Raw genomic sequence first — 21,393 nt, forward strand, 5'->3', positions numbered from 1 at the left:
CATCACTGTAATGAGTATTGTTTTCAGTGCATTTACTTGTTTCCAACAGGGACCTCATCCTCGTGCATTGTGTGTAAGGAGATGACACAAAAAAGGGTTTTCAGAGTTTATAACGCACCCAGGTGAACATTAGAGACACAGGGTCACGATTCATGTGACAGCTGATCTGTCTTACCAGAACGGTGCCAGTTCTTGGTTGCATTGATGGGACACTGCTTTATCATCAGGCTTGGTAATGCTCTGCAGCAAAATTTGCTTGCCATAATAGCACAGAAGATTCAGAAAGGATGTGATCCTGCAGATGAAAGTAGGCTGGTAATTGCATTTGTCTGTTCTCTGTTTACCTCTGTCAGCTCCAAATTACTTCCAGTCTTATATCTGAATGGCATTGTTTTTGTGATCCTACGTGTGGCTTGACCTTGCTTTTATTTCCTGGCAGACACATTTCCCTGGCCCTAGAAGTAATATTCCTTGGTATCAACTGTTTTCCACCCAAGGTGAACTTGTAAGAGTGTCTCCATATATTGTTTTTCATGTAGAGGTATGCCCAATTAATACCTGCTGGCGAAAAATGTACAGGGAATCACGCTCTAAAATTATTTATTTTCCTTTCAGCTATAGAGATGAAAATATACTTCTCTTTTTCGAAGTGGCCAGCACACTTTGTCCCGTTTCCCTTTCAAAAGAGAAGTAGTGTTTTAATCTAATAGAAAATAATTTGCAAAATACTTGCTTTAAAAGGGACAGACATTGCATAATTCTTTCAGTGATGTGACACTAAGGTCAGTGGGAGACAATTATTTCTGCTGGGGCTCTGAAACATCTTTCTGCTTTATTTCAGGTAAATGAAGAGTATGTGTTTGTCTTCCTTACTCTTATCTCTTTTTGCTGTTGCAGCTTGTGTGCTTTAAATTTCCTGCCACATGAATATTCTTTATGCTAATTTTTTCCTAGCTTCTTTGCAGAAATTGTTCTCCTAGTCCTGTATCTGTCTTTTGATGGGTATAAAGAGTGTATTATACATATTTGAAAGTAACTGTAGGACTTGAATAAAGAGCCCATATAGAGGTCAGAAGGCTCCAGGTGAGAACATCTCCAGATAGTCTGTGTTGCTGGTTCTGAATTATCCATCAGGAGTGCCGTCTCAATTTTTAGCTGGATTGACCACATACTGTGTGTTCACTCATGGGAGACAAATCAAGAAGATTGCTGCTTGCTGTAGATATCCCTAATTTTTTAGTGAAGAACATTCATGCACTACAGAACAGGTATGTTAATTTTTTTCCATCTCTGTGGAAAGAGGACAACCAGAAGATCGGTCCCAGCCTGGGCTGAGGAAAGGCAGATCCTGCTTGAGCAGCCTGAACTCCTTCTATGCCCAGGTGACCACCCTGGAGCATGAGGGGAAGGCTGTTGGGTGTTGTGTGTGTGTGCAGGCCAAATGTCAGGTCCTGCCCTCGGGTCACGACAACCCCCTGCAGCTCCAGGCTGGGCAGAGGGGCTGGAAGGCAGCAGGAGAGGCCCTGGGGTGCTGGTCACTGAGACTGAACGTGGGCCCAGGTTGTGCCCAGGGGGGCAGGAAAGGCCAAGGGCGCCTGGGCAGTCACTGTCCCTGAAGGTTCAGATATGTGCGTATATGTGGCACTTAGGGACATGGGTTAGTGGGGAGCTAGGTAGTGCTGATTGAATGTTTGGACTTGATGATCTTAAAGATGTTTTTCAAGCTGAGTGTTCCAGTGATTCCATATTTCTTCCATGCCAGGCTCTAGATCTGCTTGATGTTATCTGGGACTCTGCCAACTGCAGTCTGAACACACTGATGTCCTCTCTCTTGCACTGTGTGGCTTGAAGGATTCCTAGTATTGCAGAGACCCTGAGAAGAATCTGCTTGCAATTCTGTGTGGCAGGAGGTAGAGCAGAGTGATTTAAATTGGGCTTTAACTCTTTAGGTGATGGTTTATTAGTGTTTGAAGCTGCAGTTGTGACTGTGGTGTAACCATGTGATACAAACTTCTTCACAAAGCTCTTCCCAGTAAAATGATTTGCAATGCAAATCTGCATTTGGATACTGAGTACTGTCTTTGCTCAGTGTGTTCTGTGGCTGGTGACAAGCTGTTGAGGAAAATGAGAAATGGCTGTAAGCAAAGAAGGACTTTGAAGTTCATCTCTTGCCTCGCCGATCACTAGGGGTAGCTGTTCTTCGGCATTGCATTATCGAGAGCTCCTTTAATCTCTGGGAGATTGTGGCAAAGCTGGCATGGCACAGAAAACAGACATCACTGTACTAGGGCCATGTCATGTGAGCTATATATTAATGAGAGACTCAGTAATTGATGACAAGATGTCATTTTCAGGAGCGTTTGACTTACCAGGTTCTATTTAAGGTGTAAATAAAAGGGACAGAATCTAAACAGTCTTGAGCAGAATCGACAAGTGTTTATAGGTTTTGTATTGTAAAACTAAAGTGGGACTTAGTTATTCTTTAACACAGTGTTTTGTAGCCTGCAGATAGGAAATGTATTTTACAAAACTCACTGATCTTGATTTGTAATTGAATCAAGTTGTCTTCATTGAGCCATAGGTGAGTGCGACTCTTGTTAGCAAAACAAAGTAAAAAGGTTTGGATTTTGTTCCGACGTGTCCAGAAATTGAAGAGCTTTTTAGAGTGTGTTAGAAATGTGGTGAATAGTCTCAAAACTTGTGGAGGTGAATTCTTCATGAGGTCACAGATGGTGCTTAGCATCCTTTGTAGGAATCGCCAGCTTTTAGGGTTTTAGTCTGAGTCTTCTGTGCTGACTCCTGCCACTTTACAGTACATGGTGCTAAGGAGGGAAGTTAAATTAGAGTCATTTTTCTGTTTAGCAACATTTCCTATTAATTCAAATACAAATTCCAGGAGTGGTACCAGTGCTTTTTGTGCTCTAAATAGACGCATGTTGTGCACACATATAATTTAGGGTATTTTCTGGCTTATTAATCAGTGCAGTGAATCAGAAATTTGTCTCATTTAAATATGGAAATCGGATCGGTCTTTTGTTACACTTTACCTGTTTCAACAGTGTATGTGTAATTATGCAGCAAGGAGCATGACCCATATTTTGTGGAAGCTGTGTTGTAGTGGGTGGGAGTCACAGGACACTAATTGCTAATGAGAGAGGACTAATTATTGCTAGCTATAGAGGATGCTCACTGCTTCTCTAATAGCAGAAACATATTTTTAACAAAGACTTTGTTTCTTGAACTTCAGTTTTTCTTCCAGAAGATTGGAGAAAAACTGCTCAATAAAGCCCTGCTTTGCAAGCCCACATTGTTCTCTAATAAGTCAACGAGTAAAGCCATTGACAATTACAAATATTGTCTGCAGAACTCCTTTCCAAAATGGCATTCTGTCACCTGGCTCGTTCCTACTCAACTCTCCCTTGTCCATTACTAAACTTACTCCCAAGGTGGGAAGCTGTTCATTTCTGCCCCAGCCTCAGTCGGTCAGTGCCTTCATTTTATGGCAGTGTCTCTTCATAGTGGGCTTGCTTCTCAGTGGTGATGTGGTTTTAATTCTCATTAGTCCTTTCTAAGTTCAGAAATGGCAGTGTTGGATGAAACAACCTCCAAAATTTAAAGTTAGCAAGAACAGGCAGTGCCCCATGCTGAATGTTCATTGATGCTGGAATTGAGTTGCTTGATTTTTGGTTTATCACTGATTTCCATTGTATATCATTTAGAGACCCTGAGTATGCTTCTCTTTGATATTTCAATTATGTATGAAAATGAAAGCAAAGTGTTGTTTCTGTTGCTTAGAAGCTTGTTCTTGTTTTCTTTTTTTTAGCTTTATCAGCAAAGTTGTGTACAGTGTATTGAGGTTTACCAGCTTTTTCAACTAATGCATTGAACCTTTTAGTTTGGTTGTCTTGGTTTATTTAGGCTCAGATTGCAGGTAAAATTTGAGTGTATTTATCTTTCAAAATGATATTGGATGGCATTAGGTAGGATCATTTTTTAGTGGATGAAATTTGTTAAAAGCATAGCACTTTGTTGTATAGTGCACACTTCCCAACCTTGTGATTGCTACCAAACTACTTTTAAAACTGTTCAGAATGCCAAATTAAAAGTGCAGCATTTTCAGTAAATGCCATACTTCATATATATAGTGCGATAAGTAGTTAGATATTTTATATAACATGGGATCTTTATCTTTCTATCATGTGAGGACTAAGTGGATATTATAGTGTATTTCCTTCAGTCTATTTGATCTATCCCGTGCACATAATTTCTGCTGGCACTGGGGTAGTGTTGGCTGCTTGCTGCAAAAACAGCCACAAAGTGAACAGAGCTAGAAGCATCATTTTTTGAGCTTCTTCAAAGTATGTATGCACTCAGTTGTTCTAAACAACACCTGCACTTTAAGTTTTTGCAGGCACTACAGTAACCTTCTTCCCTCTCAAAATTTCTTGAAAAGGGATAAGACTACCCAGAGGGTCCCAGTACACATTGCTCATACATTGTCAGGACTTCTGAGAGCACTGCTGTTGTGGATTTAAATGACATGTTTTAAAAGTTGGTTTGTCCTGGTCCCTATAGTCTCTATCTACCAGGATTACTTAAAATTTGACTAATTTGAGAGGCAATGTTTTTTTTTTTTTTTTATAACATGCTTGCAAGTGCCATGGGATTACCATGATGGTTTAATGAAAGCATATTCTGTTGGACATCTGTCAGGTTTTGGGTTTGGACTTGGCCAGTATGGGGTACATGAAGTGATCCTGTTTGCGTCATTTACAACACCAAGTTCCTTTCTCCTTTTCCTCAGGGTAGTGTAAATCAGACATAGCTCCAGTGCCCTGCAGCTCTGTCTGCTGCTCTCCTCTCCTGATCACTCAGGGCACAAGCAGTTGTGCTGAGAGATTGGGTGGGATTCCCCCAAAGCCAGAGAACCTTTTAGTTGGCACCTGCCCTGCTAACTCAGCCTTGATGTCTTCAGGCAAAGAGAAGTACTGGGCAGGGATCATGGCATATCCAGTTCATGGCATCTTCTGACTTTGTTTAACTGTCAGAGTTCCACTGGACGGTGTGAGGAGCCAGGTGCTTCTGAGCCTGGATTGGCAGAAAGAGCATCTGGTAGCTCTGAGGCTTTCTCAGCCAAGGTGCCATGCTCAGCCTGGCTGAATGATGCACCAAGATGGATGAGCCTTCAGTTGTGTGGCTGTTGGTCCTGAGTGCTGGCTTTGGTTTCTGCAGCGGTTCTTACGCGTCAGTGCCCACCTGAGGTTTCCTGAGTGCAGCAAAAACATGATATTTAATTTACTGTTGTTATGGATGAGTGTAGAAGTGTATCAGTAACCTTAAACCTGCAGTTTGATAGTCTTAAGCAAGCAAAACTAAGCCCTGGTTCTGCAAACTCATTTCAGTTCCACATATCCTTCTGTCTCATGCCTTCTGAGTAGGAAACAAGTCTTCCATAATTCATAATTTAATTTCTTTTTTGTAATTGCAGAAGAAACCTTGCCTGGAATATTTGCTCTGCCTTTTCTGCTTAGCTTTCCCATTCTCATTCTTTTATGGTTTTGATTTTGATTTTGCTCTTATTAACATTCTTTGCAGACGCAGTATCACATCAGCATTGTGCTTTAAGTATTATGGTTTACTACCACATCCATTTTCTCTTAGGCTATAAGCACAATCTGATAGAAAGCCTTTCCATGTACAATTGCTCCTGTGTTTTCTTGGATCCCATTAATGTGGTTTTGTTCAATGATTATTTTTACTTGTTTTTAAAATATAATATCGTCACATGATTGAAGAGGTATTTTGCCTACTTTGGAAGACATACTCTAATTAAAAATGAATATATGGCACCCTTGAATATCCCTGAAAAACAGGTGTTTAAATGTACACTTTCCATGTGAGAAGTTTAGCGAGTTAATAAAGGTGGTTTCCAGCCCTTGTTTTCAGGGAGGGCTTGTTGTGTGGCACTCTGTAAGTGTGGCACCCTAAAGTCTGTTACATACAGCAAGTGCATTTGAAAGTGTATTTATTTACATACAAAAGATGATGTCAAATTGAAGTTACGCTTTCAGCACTGGGCCTTTTAATGTGTTTTATACTTTTGTGAATGATTGGTATTTGAAGTGATTCCACTTCTTTCTCCCTCACAGACATAGAATTCTCCTAGTGATTTTAGAACAGGGAGGTCAGGATATCTTGGTGGAACAGGAGTGGAGGGGAGGAGTTCCAGAAGAGGGCTTCCATTCTGCTATACTGTTCCTAGCATGATAGCAAGTATTTTATTCATGGAAGTCTGAAGTACAATAAATATATCTAGTAAGTATCACATTATCTTCATTCTCAGAATCATGCTCCCAATTTTACTATATGCTAAAGTCTCTTAATGGAATTAATAACAGTATTTATGTATCAAATGAATGTAAAATTTGCTTTAATTTTATGTGGAATGCTTAAACGTGGCTCTCAAATGTCCTAAATTGAGAGGTTTGTGCACGTGCTGTTTTGAGCCTCTCATCAGATCAGCCTGCAGTTTTGGCAGCTCTTTCAGTCCAATGAGGGTTTATAATGTAAGCTAAATGTAGTCTGACATACTCATCTGTATTTATTTTGTATGTGTGAGGAGTGTGTGTTTGAAGAATGTATCTGTGTGTGATGAAACGCCTTGATTACAGGTCCACACAACCTGAATATTTCTTTAATGTAAGTAGATCTTATATGCATTTATATAGAAATGCAAGCTATAAATGTTTGAATCTAGAAATGTTTGAATGTACATTACAACTAGGGAACCATATTTATGAAGATCCTACTTAACCTTTTGCTTTTAATCTTCTGACTGTATTTTTAACATTTCTTAAACTTCACATGAAATTCAGTAGCACACATTTACAGCAAGAACAGGTTACTGATTAGATTTCAGCTAAGTATTTAATTTATTTCATTGAAAGTTAAAGGATTTAATATAAATCTTAAAGGAAAAAGGTCTTTGAGCTCTGTAATATTTTTGCTTTACCCAACATAATTCCTAATGACTTTTTTACTGGTTCTCTTCTAGTTATGTCCAGGAGTCTACAGTTTTCCTTTCTGTTTTTTGCTATATTCTTCCATAGAGCTGATGACAATTACATGAAAATTTAGGTTCATTTATAATAAATTAATTCCTTGGCTAATTAGAGATGTGAATAGTTAAAAAAAATAAACACGAGAAATTGCCTTTTTAATTTAGACAAAAATTCTCTACAACATTTAAGGTAAAAGTCCTGCAGAAAATGAACTTCCTGCATGAAGTATGATTGCTGTGTCGCAATGTCAGAAACATTGCATACTGAGTTTGAATGTTTCCACAGGTATATTTTGTTTTTTTCTGTGTAAAAAGAAATAGGGAAAACGCCTCGGAAATTTCTGCATAGCACTGCAGAGGACTATGCCCTGAATAGCCGACTCTCCTGGTCTCATGCAGGATTCTGCAGATCCCAGCCCTGCAGGAAGCTGTAATTTTCAGCTGTCTTCCCTGCATGCCATCAAATACAGCCTCCCTTGTTCCATTTGGTAGTTGCTACTTTTAACAAATTGGGGCTTTTTTCTCTTGTAGCACAGAACCCCCAGATCTTCAAGAGTCTAATCCAACAGCCCAAGTAATGCACTGATTTCTCACTCTCCAAACCTATCTGCTGAGTAAATGGCTTTTCAGTGTAAAAGCATCATTCAGGTGCTCTTCTACCAATCTTTTGTGTTCATTCCCTCACAAGTGCTAACAACAGAAACTTTCTGAACTAGGGTAATCTTCTCTAGCTGACAATAGTGAATTTTTAAATAACAGTTGAATATTTGAAGCATTTAGTCATGAGTTTCTAGCTTCATTGTGTTGCTGTTAAACAGGAGTATGTTTTGTTCAGCAGCGACTGAATTCACCCATTGAAGTGATGGCATCAACCACCACTTGCTATGCTGATCCCCCAAACCTCTTGTGTTCCTCCCTCTAACTTTAATAGTCCTCTACAGACTGGGCAAGTGTCCCAGGAATTCACACAGCCTGGACTCACTGTACACACAGGATGCTGGGTAATGTTCAGCTGAAATGTGTAAATTTGAGAACTTTGTCCTCCCCCTAAAAACTGGACTTGTATTCCCTGCATATACAGAAGTGCCTCCCAGCCTCCTTGATTCACATATTGCATCACAGTGTGGTGTTAAATTAAATTAATTAGTCTGGATTAGAAAGGGATTAACGAATGCAATTAATACATAATTACAGTAATTTCACGTGTATAAGGAGCACCCTTTTGACTAAAATTTTGGTCCCAACCCAGAAGCGCGCCTTATACTCCGGAGCGCCTTATATAGCAACAAAATTTGGAAATTTGCAGACACCCGGAAGTGTGCCTTATACCCTGGTGGGCATTATAGTAATGAAATTACAGTAATTTCATGATTATAAGCCGCACCACTTTGACTAAAATTTTGGTCCCAGCCTGCAAGTGTGGCCACTCAGGAGCAGCCAATATATGAACCAAGTTCGGAAATTTTCCAACCTGGAAGTGCGGGCCGCAGGCCGAGCCGAGCTCGTGAATTGAGCACCTACCACTAAACGCTGTGATCGCGCGATTGTTACTTATTGGTTACTCTGTTGTGCGGCGGGGAGAGCGGGCTCCCACTGGCACCACAGGGCAGCGCTGGGCCAGGGCGAGCCTGGTGGTGGTGGTGCAGGCGGCAAGCCCGGCATCCGCCCCTGCCGAGCGGCACGGGGCAGCGCTGGCAGTACCGGCTGGTCCCGAACCGAGCCAGTAAACCCCACGATTGCACGATTCCATTACTAATTTGTTATTTTGTTGCACATGGATCCTCACTGCGAACAAAAGTGCGGCTTATAATCTGGTGTGGCTTATATAGGGATGAAGAACGAAATGTTGCTGACACCCCAGAAGTGTGGCTTACAATCAGGTGCGGCTTATAATTGTGAAATTACAGTACTGTAAATGGAATTACAGTAGTTTCACGAATACAAGCCGCACAGATTATAAGCCGCACCCCTGGTGCCTCGACAATGTTGCTGTCTTTGTCAATAGATAAGCCGCACCCCGAATATTAGCCGCACTTTCGTTTGTAGTGAGAATCCGTGCGCAGCTTTCACAAATTGGCCAATTAGTAACAGGATCGCGGCATAGCGGGGTTTACTGGCTCGGGGCGGGGCCAGGCAGGCTCGGCCCGCTCATGGTTGCCGATAGGGGTGGATGGCCCGGCTCGGCGCTACGGCTTGGCTGGGCCGGCCGGGCGGTGTTGCTGCCGCCGCCGCCACCAGGCTCCCTGCTCCCGTCTGCACTGCCACTGCTGCGTTTGCTTGCCCTGCAGGCGGTGCTGCTGCCGCCGCCGCTGCCAGACTCCCTGGCTCCCCGCTCCCGTCTGCACCGCCGCTGCCATGTTGGCTCGCCCTGGCCGGCACTGCTGGCCGCCGCACCGCCGGGCTCCCCCACGCTGCTAGCCCCGGTTCCCCTGGGCTCCCGTGCACTGCCAGCCCTGCTTCTACGGGGCTTCTCCCCGCCGCCGGGCAGCCCCGCGCCGCCGGGCTTCCTGCTTCAACTGTCCTCTCCTATGCAGTGTGGCTCCCGTGCACTGCCAGCCCTGCTTCTACGGGGCTTTTCTCCGCCGCCGGGCAGCCCCGCGCCACCGGGCTTCCTGCTTCTACTATCCTATCCTATGCAATGTGGCTCCCGTGCACTGCCAGCCCTGCTTCTACGGGGCTTTTCTCCGCCGCCGGGCAGCCCCGCGCCACCGGGCTTCCTGATTCTGCTATCTTCCCCTATGCAGTCGGGCTCCTGTGCACTGCCAGCCCCGCTTCTGCCGACTCCCCCGCCATGCTGGCCCAGGGTCTGCCGCCCTCCCTGCCCCGCCCTGCTGGCTCAGGCTCAGCCGCCCGCCCCCCGCACTGCTGGCCCCGCCTCTGCCAGGCTTTCCTACCTCTGCCGGGGCCAGCCGGGCTCCAGCTTGGCTTGGGGCTGCCGCGGGCTCTCACTTCCGTGTTGGCAGCTTTTAGAATTTTGTTAATGTATTAGCCGCCCCGGAATATTGGCCGCACTTCCGGGTTTCCACCAAAATTTTGGTCAAATTGGTGCGGCTTGTATTCGTGAAATTACTGTATATTTTTTGGTCTATTTGGGGTTTCAGCATTTATCTTTTATTTAGAAGTACAGTTTTGAATAGAGCCACATCCATAGCATGTGTGTTATTTGAAATTCCCAAGCTCTGCCTGGGTCAGAGCTGAAGTCTTGGATAAGTAGCTGTTTTCTAAGGTTTCTGTCTGTAGGCCAAGTTCTGTCATGGGTCCACCCATATTCGTCTCCTTGTGGGAGGCTCCACAGAAATGTTGAAGTTATGTGGGAGTGAAAATCAGGGAGATCAATCTTCATTACCCATCCAGTGTGATCCAAAAGTGTGCTTGGTTTTCTGTTAAAAGAAGTATTGCTGCATGTCTGTTCTATAAGTGATCATGAACAGTATCACAGAGATTTTCGCAGATTAATGAGTGTGTCAACACAGAAAACTTCTTAATTTTCCTGTTCTACCTTCCTTATCTCTCCATGATACTCTTTGATACAGTGGAAATACAAGAAAAAAGTGTGAGGGTACTGGGTGGCATGGAGTGGCTATGAGGACTTGGAAGACTTTTTTTTTTTTTTGGTAGAAATATGATTTTTTAGTGACCCTATATATTTTTAAATATATTTATAATGGTGTTTGATTTGAGTGCTCTTACCCTCCTTTGAAGTCTACAGGAATCTGTTTGTGTAGCACATTGTGCATTAAAATACCAGCTCAGAAGCCACAGTATTTTGCTTGTTTGATTCCTTGAAAAATGCAGGAAGTGCCTTTGCTGTGCCACTTTGGAACCTGCACTAACTCAGTCTGTCCCTAGGTATGGCAGAATGTGAGCTGGACATTTTTCCTTATTTGTGGCTGCTGTTTAAGACCATAACTTTCAAATTTAGAATACAGCTAGGACTTTTAAGCAGTCTGGATGAGAAGGACTGTCTCAGCAACTCTACTATATTTTATTTTGAATTTTCTTTTTCCTTTATCCCCTTCCTCTTTCTCATAGCAGCGTATAATCTCCAAGCAATTTATATCATAGTTCATCATAGGAAAGTCTTATGCTGCTGCAGTAGAAGGAGATTTTCTCCAACTAATTTTCTATTTTCCCATTGTAAAACTGCCAGAACATTTGGTGAAAGGTATATGGATATTCAATTAAAAACTTCCATACTAGAAACTTAGAAAATTGCTTCTTAGTAAAAGGCAGATTATCCTCAAGTATACTTCTCGCTGTCAGTTCAATAACATTGCTCTATTTCTACTTATGTTTGCCTTTCCTTCCTGCATCATCTGTGAATGTCAGTAACATCTGATTAAAAGAAATTTAATGTCATTTTTACTGCTGGCTGATTCCTCCAATAGGCCTGGAGTTGAAACACAAACCAAAATAAAGTACTGGTGGCCTTTAAGGTTTCTCTGCCAAGTTTGAAGACTGTCATATTGCAGATATGAAGTGCTTGTGGTGTTTGGTTTTTGCATTAGAAGCAGTAATGGTGGTCGTTAGTAAGTGATGGTTGTGTTTTCTCTGCAGCACACTGGTTATGGCACATCCACTTCCCAAGACACTTCTCCCCTGTGAGTACTACAAAAGAATGGGTGGTTTTTCAGGATCACCTGTTACCTTCACCGAGGCATGGCGACCTGGTTCAGGAACAGCACGGTGGCCAACCCCAGGCCGCTCGGGCCATAAGCTCACAGACACCAGTATGGTGGATGGCAAATGGCGTTTATTAACCGGTTGCAAGGGGTTATATAACCTGGGTTCACTGCGTTACTTCCTTCTGCTTATGTCATAAACTGGGTGTTGCTGGCTGAAAAACAGGGGTTAAGTAACTTTAACTGCTGAGGGAAGGGGTTCTGTCTGCCCGTACAGCACGATATCTTCCGGTCGCCTGTCCCTAATTTCCCACAATCACCTTGAGGTCAAGCTCAACTTTTCCAATATTCCCAATGTGACAAAGTAGGAGAAAAACTGATATAAGGAGATACTTGTCTTATGTATGAGAAAGAAACAATAAAAATTTAGAATTGTGTAAGTTCCTTGTCTTCTCTTATGGCTGGATCCCAGTCACTTTCAAGAGAATTTATTATCCCAGGGATAAAGATCCCAGGTCTGTGCTTTGAGACAACCTGGCTACCCTGCACACCTTCAGCTGACTGACACCAGTGTTTTGGAGAGTGGATTAAAATGTGCAATATTATGCATATTCCAGCAACATAATTCTGAGATTTTAGGATTAATTGGGATTTGCAAGTGTCAGGGTTTGAGTGTTTTTCTAATAACCGAAGGGTTATGCATTCTAAATTCTGTTTTTTAGGCTGTTTGACATGTGCTTGTCTAGAATGAAATTTGAAATTTGTTTTGCAGTATTACAAACTGTATGTAACTGAATGCCAAAAAGGGTTATGCTGAGAGGCTTTAAATTCCAGGCTGTTCCTGCATATTGATTGGAAAAGGGTAATTGACACAGGAAGGAGAGCCCTTAGTACTCCAGTTGGAGCAGTGGAGGTTAAGGTAATTAATTTCTCATGAGGTACTTCACATCTCACAGCATGAGATCCATAGGGGATATTCCATGAGGGCTTGAAGAGGAGGAAAATGACAGTCTCATATTGAAGCTGTTGAGGAAAAAAAACCTGTCTGTAATGAGAAACAGTTCCACATGAAAGAGTCCTTATTTGCTCGCTTGCATATGATTTTCCATACCCCTTTTTAAAATATATGCTTGTCTGTTTGTTGCAGAAATAGGTTTTCTTGAGCCAGGTGTCTTTAAAAAAATCAGACTGGAGTGGGTGTGTTAGAGTAGGGAACTTGAGTGGAGGTAGTGATTTTCAACCTAAAGTGCATGTGGGTTATTCATTTGTGTTTGCCATATTAAAAAAGAAAGGTAGTAAATGTACTTCTGCATTAATTTCCCTTTCCAGGTTTTTGATGTACTGCAAAAATAGGCTTTGAAAGGCTGTATGAAAAGGCCTGGAAGCTTTTACCTTTTCAAAGGAAAAATGTCAGAAATGTCAGGTTCTGCCTTAACTGCCTTGTCAGAGGAATCCTTGGATAACTTCTGAAATGTTCATGCAAGAGATTTGAGACAGTGAATGATGTGCATATAATTGCTCATGCATCTAAATAGTTCCATGTTTCAATGGGGTTGCTTGTGCTCAATGAGTTCTTTCTGGCCACTTCCAGGAGGGGGGTACCAAGAGGCCTTCAAAACATTTTGTTTGAAAGCATGAGATATACTTGGGAAGGAAAACTGTATACAACCAGTTAATTTCAGAGTTCCAGCCCAACACAGACTTGTCCTGTGTTCTGCAGGTTTGGAGAAGATCATTCTCTAATGTATTTAACCAGACATGCCACCTCCAACACATAATCTTGATTTTTATTTGGACATTGCACTTGAAGGAACAAGCTGAAAATTTGAAGGGTAAAATAATATTTAAATTAATTCCACACTTAAGGGACAAATCCCAGGGCCTAGTGGTATCCAGACTGGTACAAAGGAATACAAGGAGGTTCTGCCCCACACTTGGAATTTCTCACATCATCTTGGATTTTTTTACTCTGTGTGACCTTCAAGGTGACAAATCCTTTGTCCCCTCCTAGCAAGGAATGTAGGAAGTGGTATTAATTTTATTTAGTTGCTGATGGCTGAAGCATGGTGCTAGCTAATTCTGGCAGCCCTGAACCAGCTGGGATAAATGAAGTATCCAACAGGGTTGAACTGCATCTTCCCTTTTAAAGGCTTCTGGGCATCTTTGGGGCTTTTCGAGACAGATGCTTGTGGATGCCTTTACTTAGTTGGATTCCACAACTGGATTTGAAAGATCAGGGTTTCTATAAGCTGTGTATGAAAAAAGAAAATCTTGTCATTGCACAAAAACTTGAGGTGTGGAAATGGCCCAAGTAATGACAAAATTTTTTCATCATGCAAAATAAATGGTAAAATTGCTTTTTATACTATTTTCTAACAATATTATTGTTTTGATTAGAATACACAGTGACTTTGTTAGTAAAAAGAACCATTTATAAATTCCATATGCAAAATGTCATTATGTGTTACATGCCAAATTGTAACAACAGATAAAATGCTTGGTGTCTCTATAGAGGTTGTGACTTTGCTTTAATGTCCTACCTAAGTTGAGTGAGAGTTTCTTATTTGGACTTTTTTAAATTAAGGTGCAATGTACAGGACCCTCTAATTGCTGAGTGTGGGATTATTTTCAGTCAACACAGGCTGAAACAGTCAGTCATTCAATTAGAGCTCTGACATTTATTAAGTTACTGTAATATTGGTTGGTGTTTACCTTTTAGCTTGGCTTCTTTTTTTAATATTTCCGTAGAGAGCTGATTTTGATAAATGTACTAGTGTTTTTAACTGAAACTGTTCTTGGATACACAGGACTGTATCAAAAGCTGTTTATCACAGACTCATGGTGCAGCTAATGAAGACAATTGATGGAGGGCAGGTTTAGATCAGATAGGGGAGGAAATTGTTCCCTGTGAGGGTGGGCACCCTGGCACAGGGTGCTCAGAGCAGCTGTGGCTGCCCCTGGATCCCTGGGAGTTTCCAAGGCCAGGCTGGATGGGGCTTGGAGCAGCCTGGGGCAGTAGAAGGTGTCCCTGGCCATGACAGGGGCTTGGAATGAGATGGGCTTTAAAACTGCTTCCAATCCAAACCATTCTGTCATTGTGAGATAAGCAAAGACAATCATGGTAGTGGATTGGATTTTTTTTCTATTTATTCCTCCTGAGATTGTGCAGTGACTATTTGGGAACAGACTCATCCCATGAAACAAAACATGAATAATTTCTGGCCACAGACCTTTAAATGTGGGAATATTTATTAGCCTAAGTACTGGAAGAAATTAGATGATCACTTAGGCAGTTCTGACCTTATCTTCCTTATAATCTGCTGATCAGTGCAACTGTCAGGTAAACATTTGTGGGCCTTCAGGAGTATCAAGAAAGTGAAACTAAAACCCTTCTCAGAGTATGTGTATAGTCCTTTGTTCAAGATCACTTCGACAAAGTCTGGAGCTTGTGGAATTACGGCGATCTGTGTTGGCATATTCCCACAGAGGCTTGGCTGGGGACTTGTTCCTGAGTCCTGCAAGGCTGTGCAGCTGTCATGGTTTGCACCTGTGTACCTTGGGTGCAGGAGGCTCTGGAGTGCCTGGGAAGGTCACAATCCCCTGCTGCTGTAAATTAACTCCATCAGAACCAGTGGGGACATGGCCCTGTGCTGCAACTGAGAATCTGCCCATGTGTGTCCTGCTTCAAATAGAAATCCATAAGGACAGATTTGCTGCACATGTGATTTTTGAGACATTCAACTAATGTTGTTTGCCAGTGTGTGAAATAGATGGGCCTATATTATTTGTGGTACCCAGCATTTATCTTGAGGGTATCCAGTGTTAGTTAAAAATACTTATGTTCACTCAGTGGACTATTAATAACACTGTGACTTAGTGCTTGTAAAATGTTTCAAATGTAAAAAGAAGCATTGAAATAGGAACTGGATATTGCTTTTAGAATCTTCACAAGGGAGCCATATAGCTCTTATTACAAATATTTTTTACAGGAAAAAACAGTAGGTGAGTGCAGGATAACTGAAACGCTCAACTGTCTGATTTTTTTTTTTTTGTTCACTGGTCAATATTTTATGCCACTTGCTGCCCAAGGTTATTTCGTATTAGCTGCTTCAAAGATTTAGGTTAGCTCAGAGCCAGTTGTATCGTTAGTGGCCACCTTTGAAGTTAGGGATTATGAGAGAATTTGAAAAATATCCCAATATTTTACAACGATTTTGTCTTTGTAGAAAAATGGGCTCTAAATATAGAGCTTTCAAAATACATGCCAGTGCATTGTAGTCTGAAAATGAATACGCATAAGCTGGGTTGTGTTCAGAGTTTTTCCTGGCCCTGTTTACCTGGCAGCTCAGAAAGATCATTTTGTTGTCAAAGTTGACAAGACTTGCAGAGCATCCTAGGAGAGTAATTATTTACTTTGGTTCCTGTGCAAGCCTTGGTACAAAAAATGATGGCATTGCTGTGGAACAAAAGTGAGTGTCCACCTCCAGGGATTCCTTGAAGGTTTTAAGGTGAAGTTCAGACCTTTCTCCAAGACCTGGTTATGATCTTTTCTTCTCTGCAGAGACTATAGGCAGCTTCAGAGATAGAAGGTCATAGGAGATTTTCTAACTCTCCCTGAAAAGATAAGCTCAATTTTAAAGTAGCTTTTTCTTTCAGTTGATAGAGAACGTGCTAATAATTTCAAGGCGTTTGTGACATTACACATTTAATTTTAATGTAAGAGTTCTTTTCTTGCCACCTCTAGTCTTTGTTTTAATATTAAGCATATTGTCCTGTTCACAGGTTTCTTCAGTAAGGAAATAATCCTGATTGAAGTATGATACATAGATAACAAGTTATACTCCTGGGTGCCTACCAAGACTTTACCACTTTCATATCAATTTTAATGTTATTTATGAAATGAGACAGTCATGTTAATACTAGAGACTTCCTGGTGTTTGGTAAACAAAGTCCAGATCCTGTGGTCAGTGTACATAGCTATTGCTTAGCATTTCTGAGAGTCTGGTTCTTTATGCTGTAAATGTCATGTGTGCTGACTTTGTGTGAAGCACCACTGTTTGTGGTTCTTTCCTTTAGACCAGGGCAGCTCAAGGTTGTAAGCAATGATTGCTTGCTTTAGGCAAACAGAGTTCATCAGGCATTTTGGATCTTCATGTAGTTCCTCTACTAACAGGAAAAAAGAAATTCAAACCAGCCAGTAGGCACAGAAGTATAATGGTAATATTGTAGGGAAACAAGGCTGAGCAGTCCAGTGAGGTGTGAAGTACACTTTTCAAATAGGGAATGATGGCAGAAGCACTTTGCTTAGAGGTGGAAATAAAGATTACAATTGTTTAGAAAGTAAGACTGATTCTCTTCAGACCTCTCAAATATCTCAAGAACTCAGTCTTCTAGATGCTGAAGATGAATGTGCTGTGGAATGAAGAGGTTGCCATTTAATGGACAGTGTTTGCATTGTGGTATCTTGGGCATTTTAAAACTCACCATTCTGTTTTACAGAAGGAAAATAATGAACACTGCAGACAAAAGGATAACCAAACTGCATTGTGGGCACCTGAATTTATGCATTGTTTGTAGAGAGAACATTATTTTCCACGTGAATAGGGTATTAATGGATTGCTATCAATATTGTTGTTGTTATCGTTACTGTTATTAATCATCATCATCACTGTCATCATCACCATTGCCACTATCGTCATAGTTCTATTCATGTTGTTGATTATACTGGGAGTATTACAGCAATTCAGAAGTGTTTATTTTGTTCCTGTATACTGCTTCTAATGCATGTTTTGATTCAACAAATTATGCTTAACATCACAAATTGGCATTCTGTGGATGTTGTGGTACTGGCTCTTGAAATGTATGAAAAATTAGAAAAATCCTTCAGCATATATGAGTGACCAAATGCTCTGATGCATTGGGGACACAAAGTGCTGGCTGAGGGATCCCAGACAAGCACTGATTGTTTTCTTTCCCTTTGATTGCAGACTGATAAGGCAGAGAGAAGCAATGCCTTGAATGTTGCCATAGACAGTATGTGCAAGAAGACCAGAGACCTCCGCAGACAGGTGAGCACCTGGGCAAATGAAAGGTACAAAAGGTCTTGAGGGCTTCCTTTCCATTTTGCTGGTTTCACTTCATGCATTTTGAAAATAACATTTTGTTTTTCCAAAGTAAAAATGTGTTGATACCAATTGCACCATTCCACAGAATATTTACATAACAGTTTTCAAAACTCTGTGAGAAAACCCTGCCAAGTGATACTGTCTGAATATATATATTTATATGTACATATGCATGTCTAAATATATTTGCTGTAGGTATATATCAGTAATATACTCTGGCCATCCAGATTTGTTTAATTTTCAGTAAGCTTGAATTATTACTGGCTGTTGGAACACACCTTGAAGGAACTACTGAGTCACTATGAGTGAGAACTCTTACCACACAAGAGGGTCCTTGGAATGCCCAGTCCACAGTCTACCCCCATTTTACATCCCTAGTGCTAGTCCTAAATCTAAAGTGAGATGTGGACCAGAACCCACAACTTCAGTGAAGGGCACAAGGCTAGCAGTAGACATGAGCTGTGTTTACCCCCTTTGTCTGCAATAAGTATCTCTGAGAAAACTGCAGATTATGCTGGAAGTGTATAATATGCCCTTTCAGAAAGAAAACCCCTAGAAAGTCAGTAGTTCTTTCAGCCAGGTTGCCCCAACCAAGTGCATTTACAGCTACACAGAACATAAGCACACCTCTTTCATCCTGTCTCCAGCTTGGGCTGTTCATTGACTCCCTGGTGGAAGAGTATCCCTCCCAACTTTGTGTTCAGTCTTGCAAGTCAGCCTCTGCTTCAAGATGAGGAATATGTTCCTTCCTGTTCCCGTAATCAGTCAGGGGAAGCCTTGAAAACTGAAAAGAACATCATATATAGACGCAGCGTTTACAACTAAGTAGCTATCCAGTTTCAGCTTACATTCTGTCCAAAATGTCTTCAGTGCAGAGACCTGCATCATCAGCTCAGTGTGTCTAGGACCATTCATTTCCTTCCACAAGTTAATTAAACTCCAGCTTAAAACACTTTATTGACTCTGTTACAGTGGTTAAAAGCTGTTAACTAATTGAATTTGTGTCTTTCTGTAAACCTTTGGAAAATGTTCAGCCTGAATGTAATCATGCTCAATTTATAGTCAATCTAGAAGCAGTAATTTTCTCTTACCAGAACAGCTCTGTGCTTCTTGACATTTTTTTCCACTGGAAAGCATTTCTAAGAAATATTTTATCTATTTCTTCCATTTCTATGTTCATATATATAAATTGCATAAGAATTGTTTTAGGAGTGTTTACTGCAGGCCTAATTCCTGATCTGGGAGACATGAAATTGTGAATTTTGTGCCTGCAGACGCTGCTGTAGTCTTATTTGCTTTCACTTACAAACATTTGTTATTCTGTCTCCCAGCAATTTCACAAGAAACATGAAAATTGTTGTTTGCTCTACTCTTACAGCTTTTATAATACTTAATTTTTTAATGAAACTGTGTACATCGGCTGGTATTGCGTCAGCTGCTCTCAGTGGATTCAGGGTGTGGTGGTGTGCAGTGCACTCTGCTTTCAGTCATGCAAAACTGGGGTTAAAGATGAAACTTTATAACTCTGTGTTTTTAAAATCTCTTCAGTAGTACCCAATAAACCAAAGCATCAGAGAGGTGCTGTCCCAGCCATCAGCCTGGCTGTGGGTTATGCCATGGCCCCTTTGGAACCCCTTTGCACACCGCAGCAAGGGGAGTGAAGGAGGGCTTGTGTCTGGCAAGACTGAAGGCAGAGGTAGCTGTCCCCAGAACAGAGTATTCTGAGAGCTGTAAAAACTCTCAGGCTTTTCAAGGGAAGTTATTTGCATTCATTTCAGGAGCTTGGCCAGTACTTCTGGGGATTTTAAACTTTCTGCTTTGTTTTGCTTTCGACTTGTATTGTGCTGGAGATGTGCATGCCATTTCTGTGTATGCAGTTTTACCTGGGTCACTGCTTCCCTGCCAAGGAGAGCTGGGCTGATATTTAGGAAGGAATTGTCCATTTGTTCCAATTTGTAGTTATGTGAAATTACCATACTCAGTTCTTGCCTCCCAGTTCTTTCCCAGTGCAGCATGAATGGACTGCACAGGTTTCTCCTGTGCTTGTTCTGCTGTTCTGGCTGGTTGGTTGTTTTAATAAATGTTATTCCTGGTGATATTCTTATATTTTTGTTACTTTTTCATAATGGGTAGCTGTTTCTGGACACAAAAGAGATGGCCTTCCTGGCTCCCCTTTGGAAGGGAAAGGAAAGGGAGAACCCTCAGGAATAACTGCTCTAAGGTTTGTCCAGGACTTCTGGCAGGGTAAGGCAAGAGGCAAACAGAGGCAAAGGGAGTTTTCTCTGCTCATCTGTTCTGATGCTGAATAGTGTTGCAAACAGCTGCTGGCATTTTTTTCTCTATCCTTCACTGTTTTTGACAACCTTATGCCCCATGTTTTGTAAACATACTCCTGTGTTGTTTTTTAATGCATTTGATAAAACAAAAATTCTCTGAGCTCAAAGGGTAAGACCTTGCATCCTAAGAAGAAAACAATTTGTCAGACATCATCATTCCCCTGCTTTCCCTCTTCTGATGGTGTCTCTTTCACTTAAAAACAGGAGAAAAAGTTTAATTATAGCATAGTAACTTCTCTAGCATTGCGTGCTGGCACTACTGGTGCTGTCCTTTGTTCATACACCTCCCTTCTGGCTACTTGGCTTTCGGCATTTTGCCTTACAGGTGGCCAGAGTCAGAAACAGACTTACTGAGTCATGGAAGAAATGCTTGCTAGGATTAGCATGAAAAGAAACAGATATTGCCTCAGATATTCCTTTTTTCTTTTGTCTTTTCCTTCTTTTTCTATGTTGTATTTCTTTGTTCCTTAATGGTATACAAGCCATCCTGTGCAACTGTCAGCTTCATGTATTCCTTTGCAGAGCTGCAACAGGAACAAATTTTCAAACTTGTTTGTATTCAGCAAAGACACAGCATTATCTTTGGTGGTGTTTTTTTTTTCAAGATGCAATTTGCTGCATAACTGCAGAATAGAGCATTTCCTAGAACAAAATAGTAATGATAATTTCTGTGTGAAAGGTTATTTAAGCCAAGAAAACCAGTGAAAACCTATAGCAAAGTATTATGCAATGAGTGATAAAATTAGGCTGCTGGTTTGCAATTGGGTGTCTCAAACTCAGCACAAATGTGACTGAAGTTATTGCAGTGACACCAAGCTAAGGCTGTGAAAGTCCTGCAGTCTGGGCTGTGCAGAACTCCAAAATGTTTGTTGGAGATAATAAATCATCGGCCATGGATATGATAGTTCCTCAACTTTTTGTTGTTTTTTGTAAATTGAAATCTTTAATTTTTAAACTGTGACTCTTCAGGGTCACATTCATGTACCTAATTTTAAACAGGAAGAATATCTGTTTTCTTTAGTGGAGCCTTTACAGCAGAAGTCTTAGCAGGTGACTTGGCAGGACTGGATGTTCAGTGTATTTCATTTCTGGTAGTGAAACTTTCCAGTAGGGCCTTTTTTAAAAATTCCAGCCTGAATAAAGCTGAGAATGTAAGAAATCCAATTTTATATTGGAATCCCAGTGTCTCTGTCTTTGTAAATTACTTTGCAGAACCTACAGTGTATCCAGCCAGCCTATCCTAATGTGAC

General features: G+C 41.3%; 1 protein-coding gene across 2 annotated transcripts in view; it reads left to right on the forward strand.

Annotated features, from left to right (window-relative positions):
- Positions 1–21,393, forward strand: part of CTNNA3 (catenin alpha 3) — a 413,367-nt gene that overhangs the window by 216,088 nt on the left and 175,886 nt on the right. For both annotated transcript variants that reach the window (XM_033066154.1, XM_033066155.2), the window contains exon 8: positions 17,670–17,750. In XM_033066154.1, the coding sequence (XP_032922045.1) occupies positions 17,670–17,750 (81 nt within the window). The remainder of the gene's footprint in view (positions 1–17,669; positions 17,751–21,393) is intronic.

Source organism: Catharus ustulatus, chromosome 8 (genome assembly GCF_009819885.2).
Source record: "Catharus ustulatus isolate bCatUst1 chromosome 8, bCatUst1.pri.v2, whole genome shotgun sequence".
Classification (NCBI taxonomy): Eukaryota; Metazoa; Chordata; class Aves; order Passeriformes; family Turdidae; genus Catharus; species Catharus ustulatus.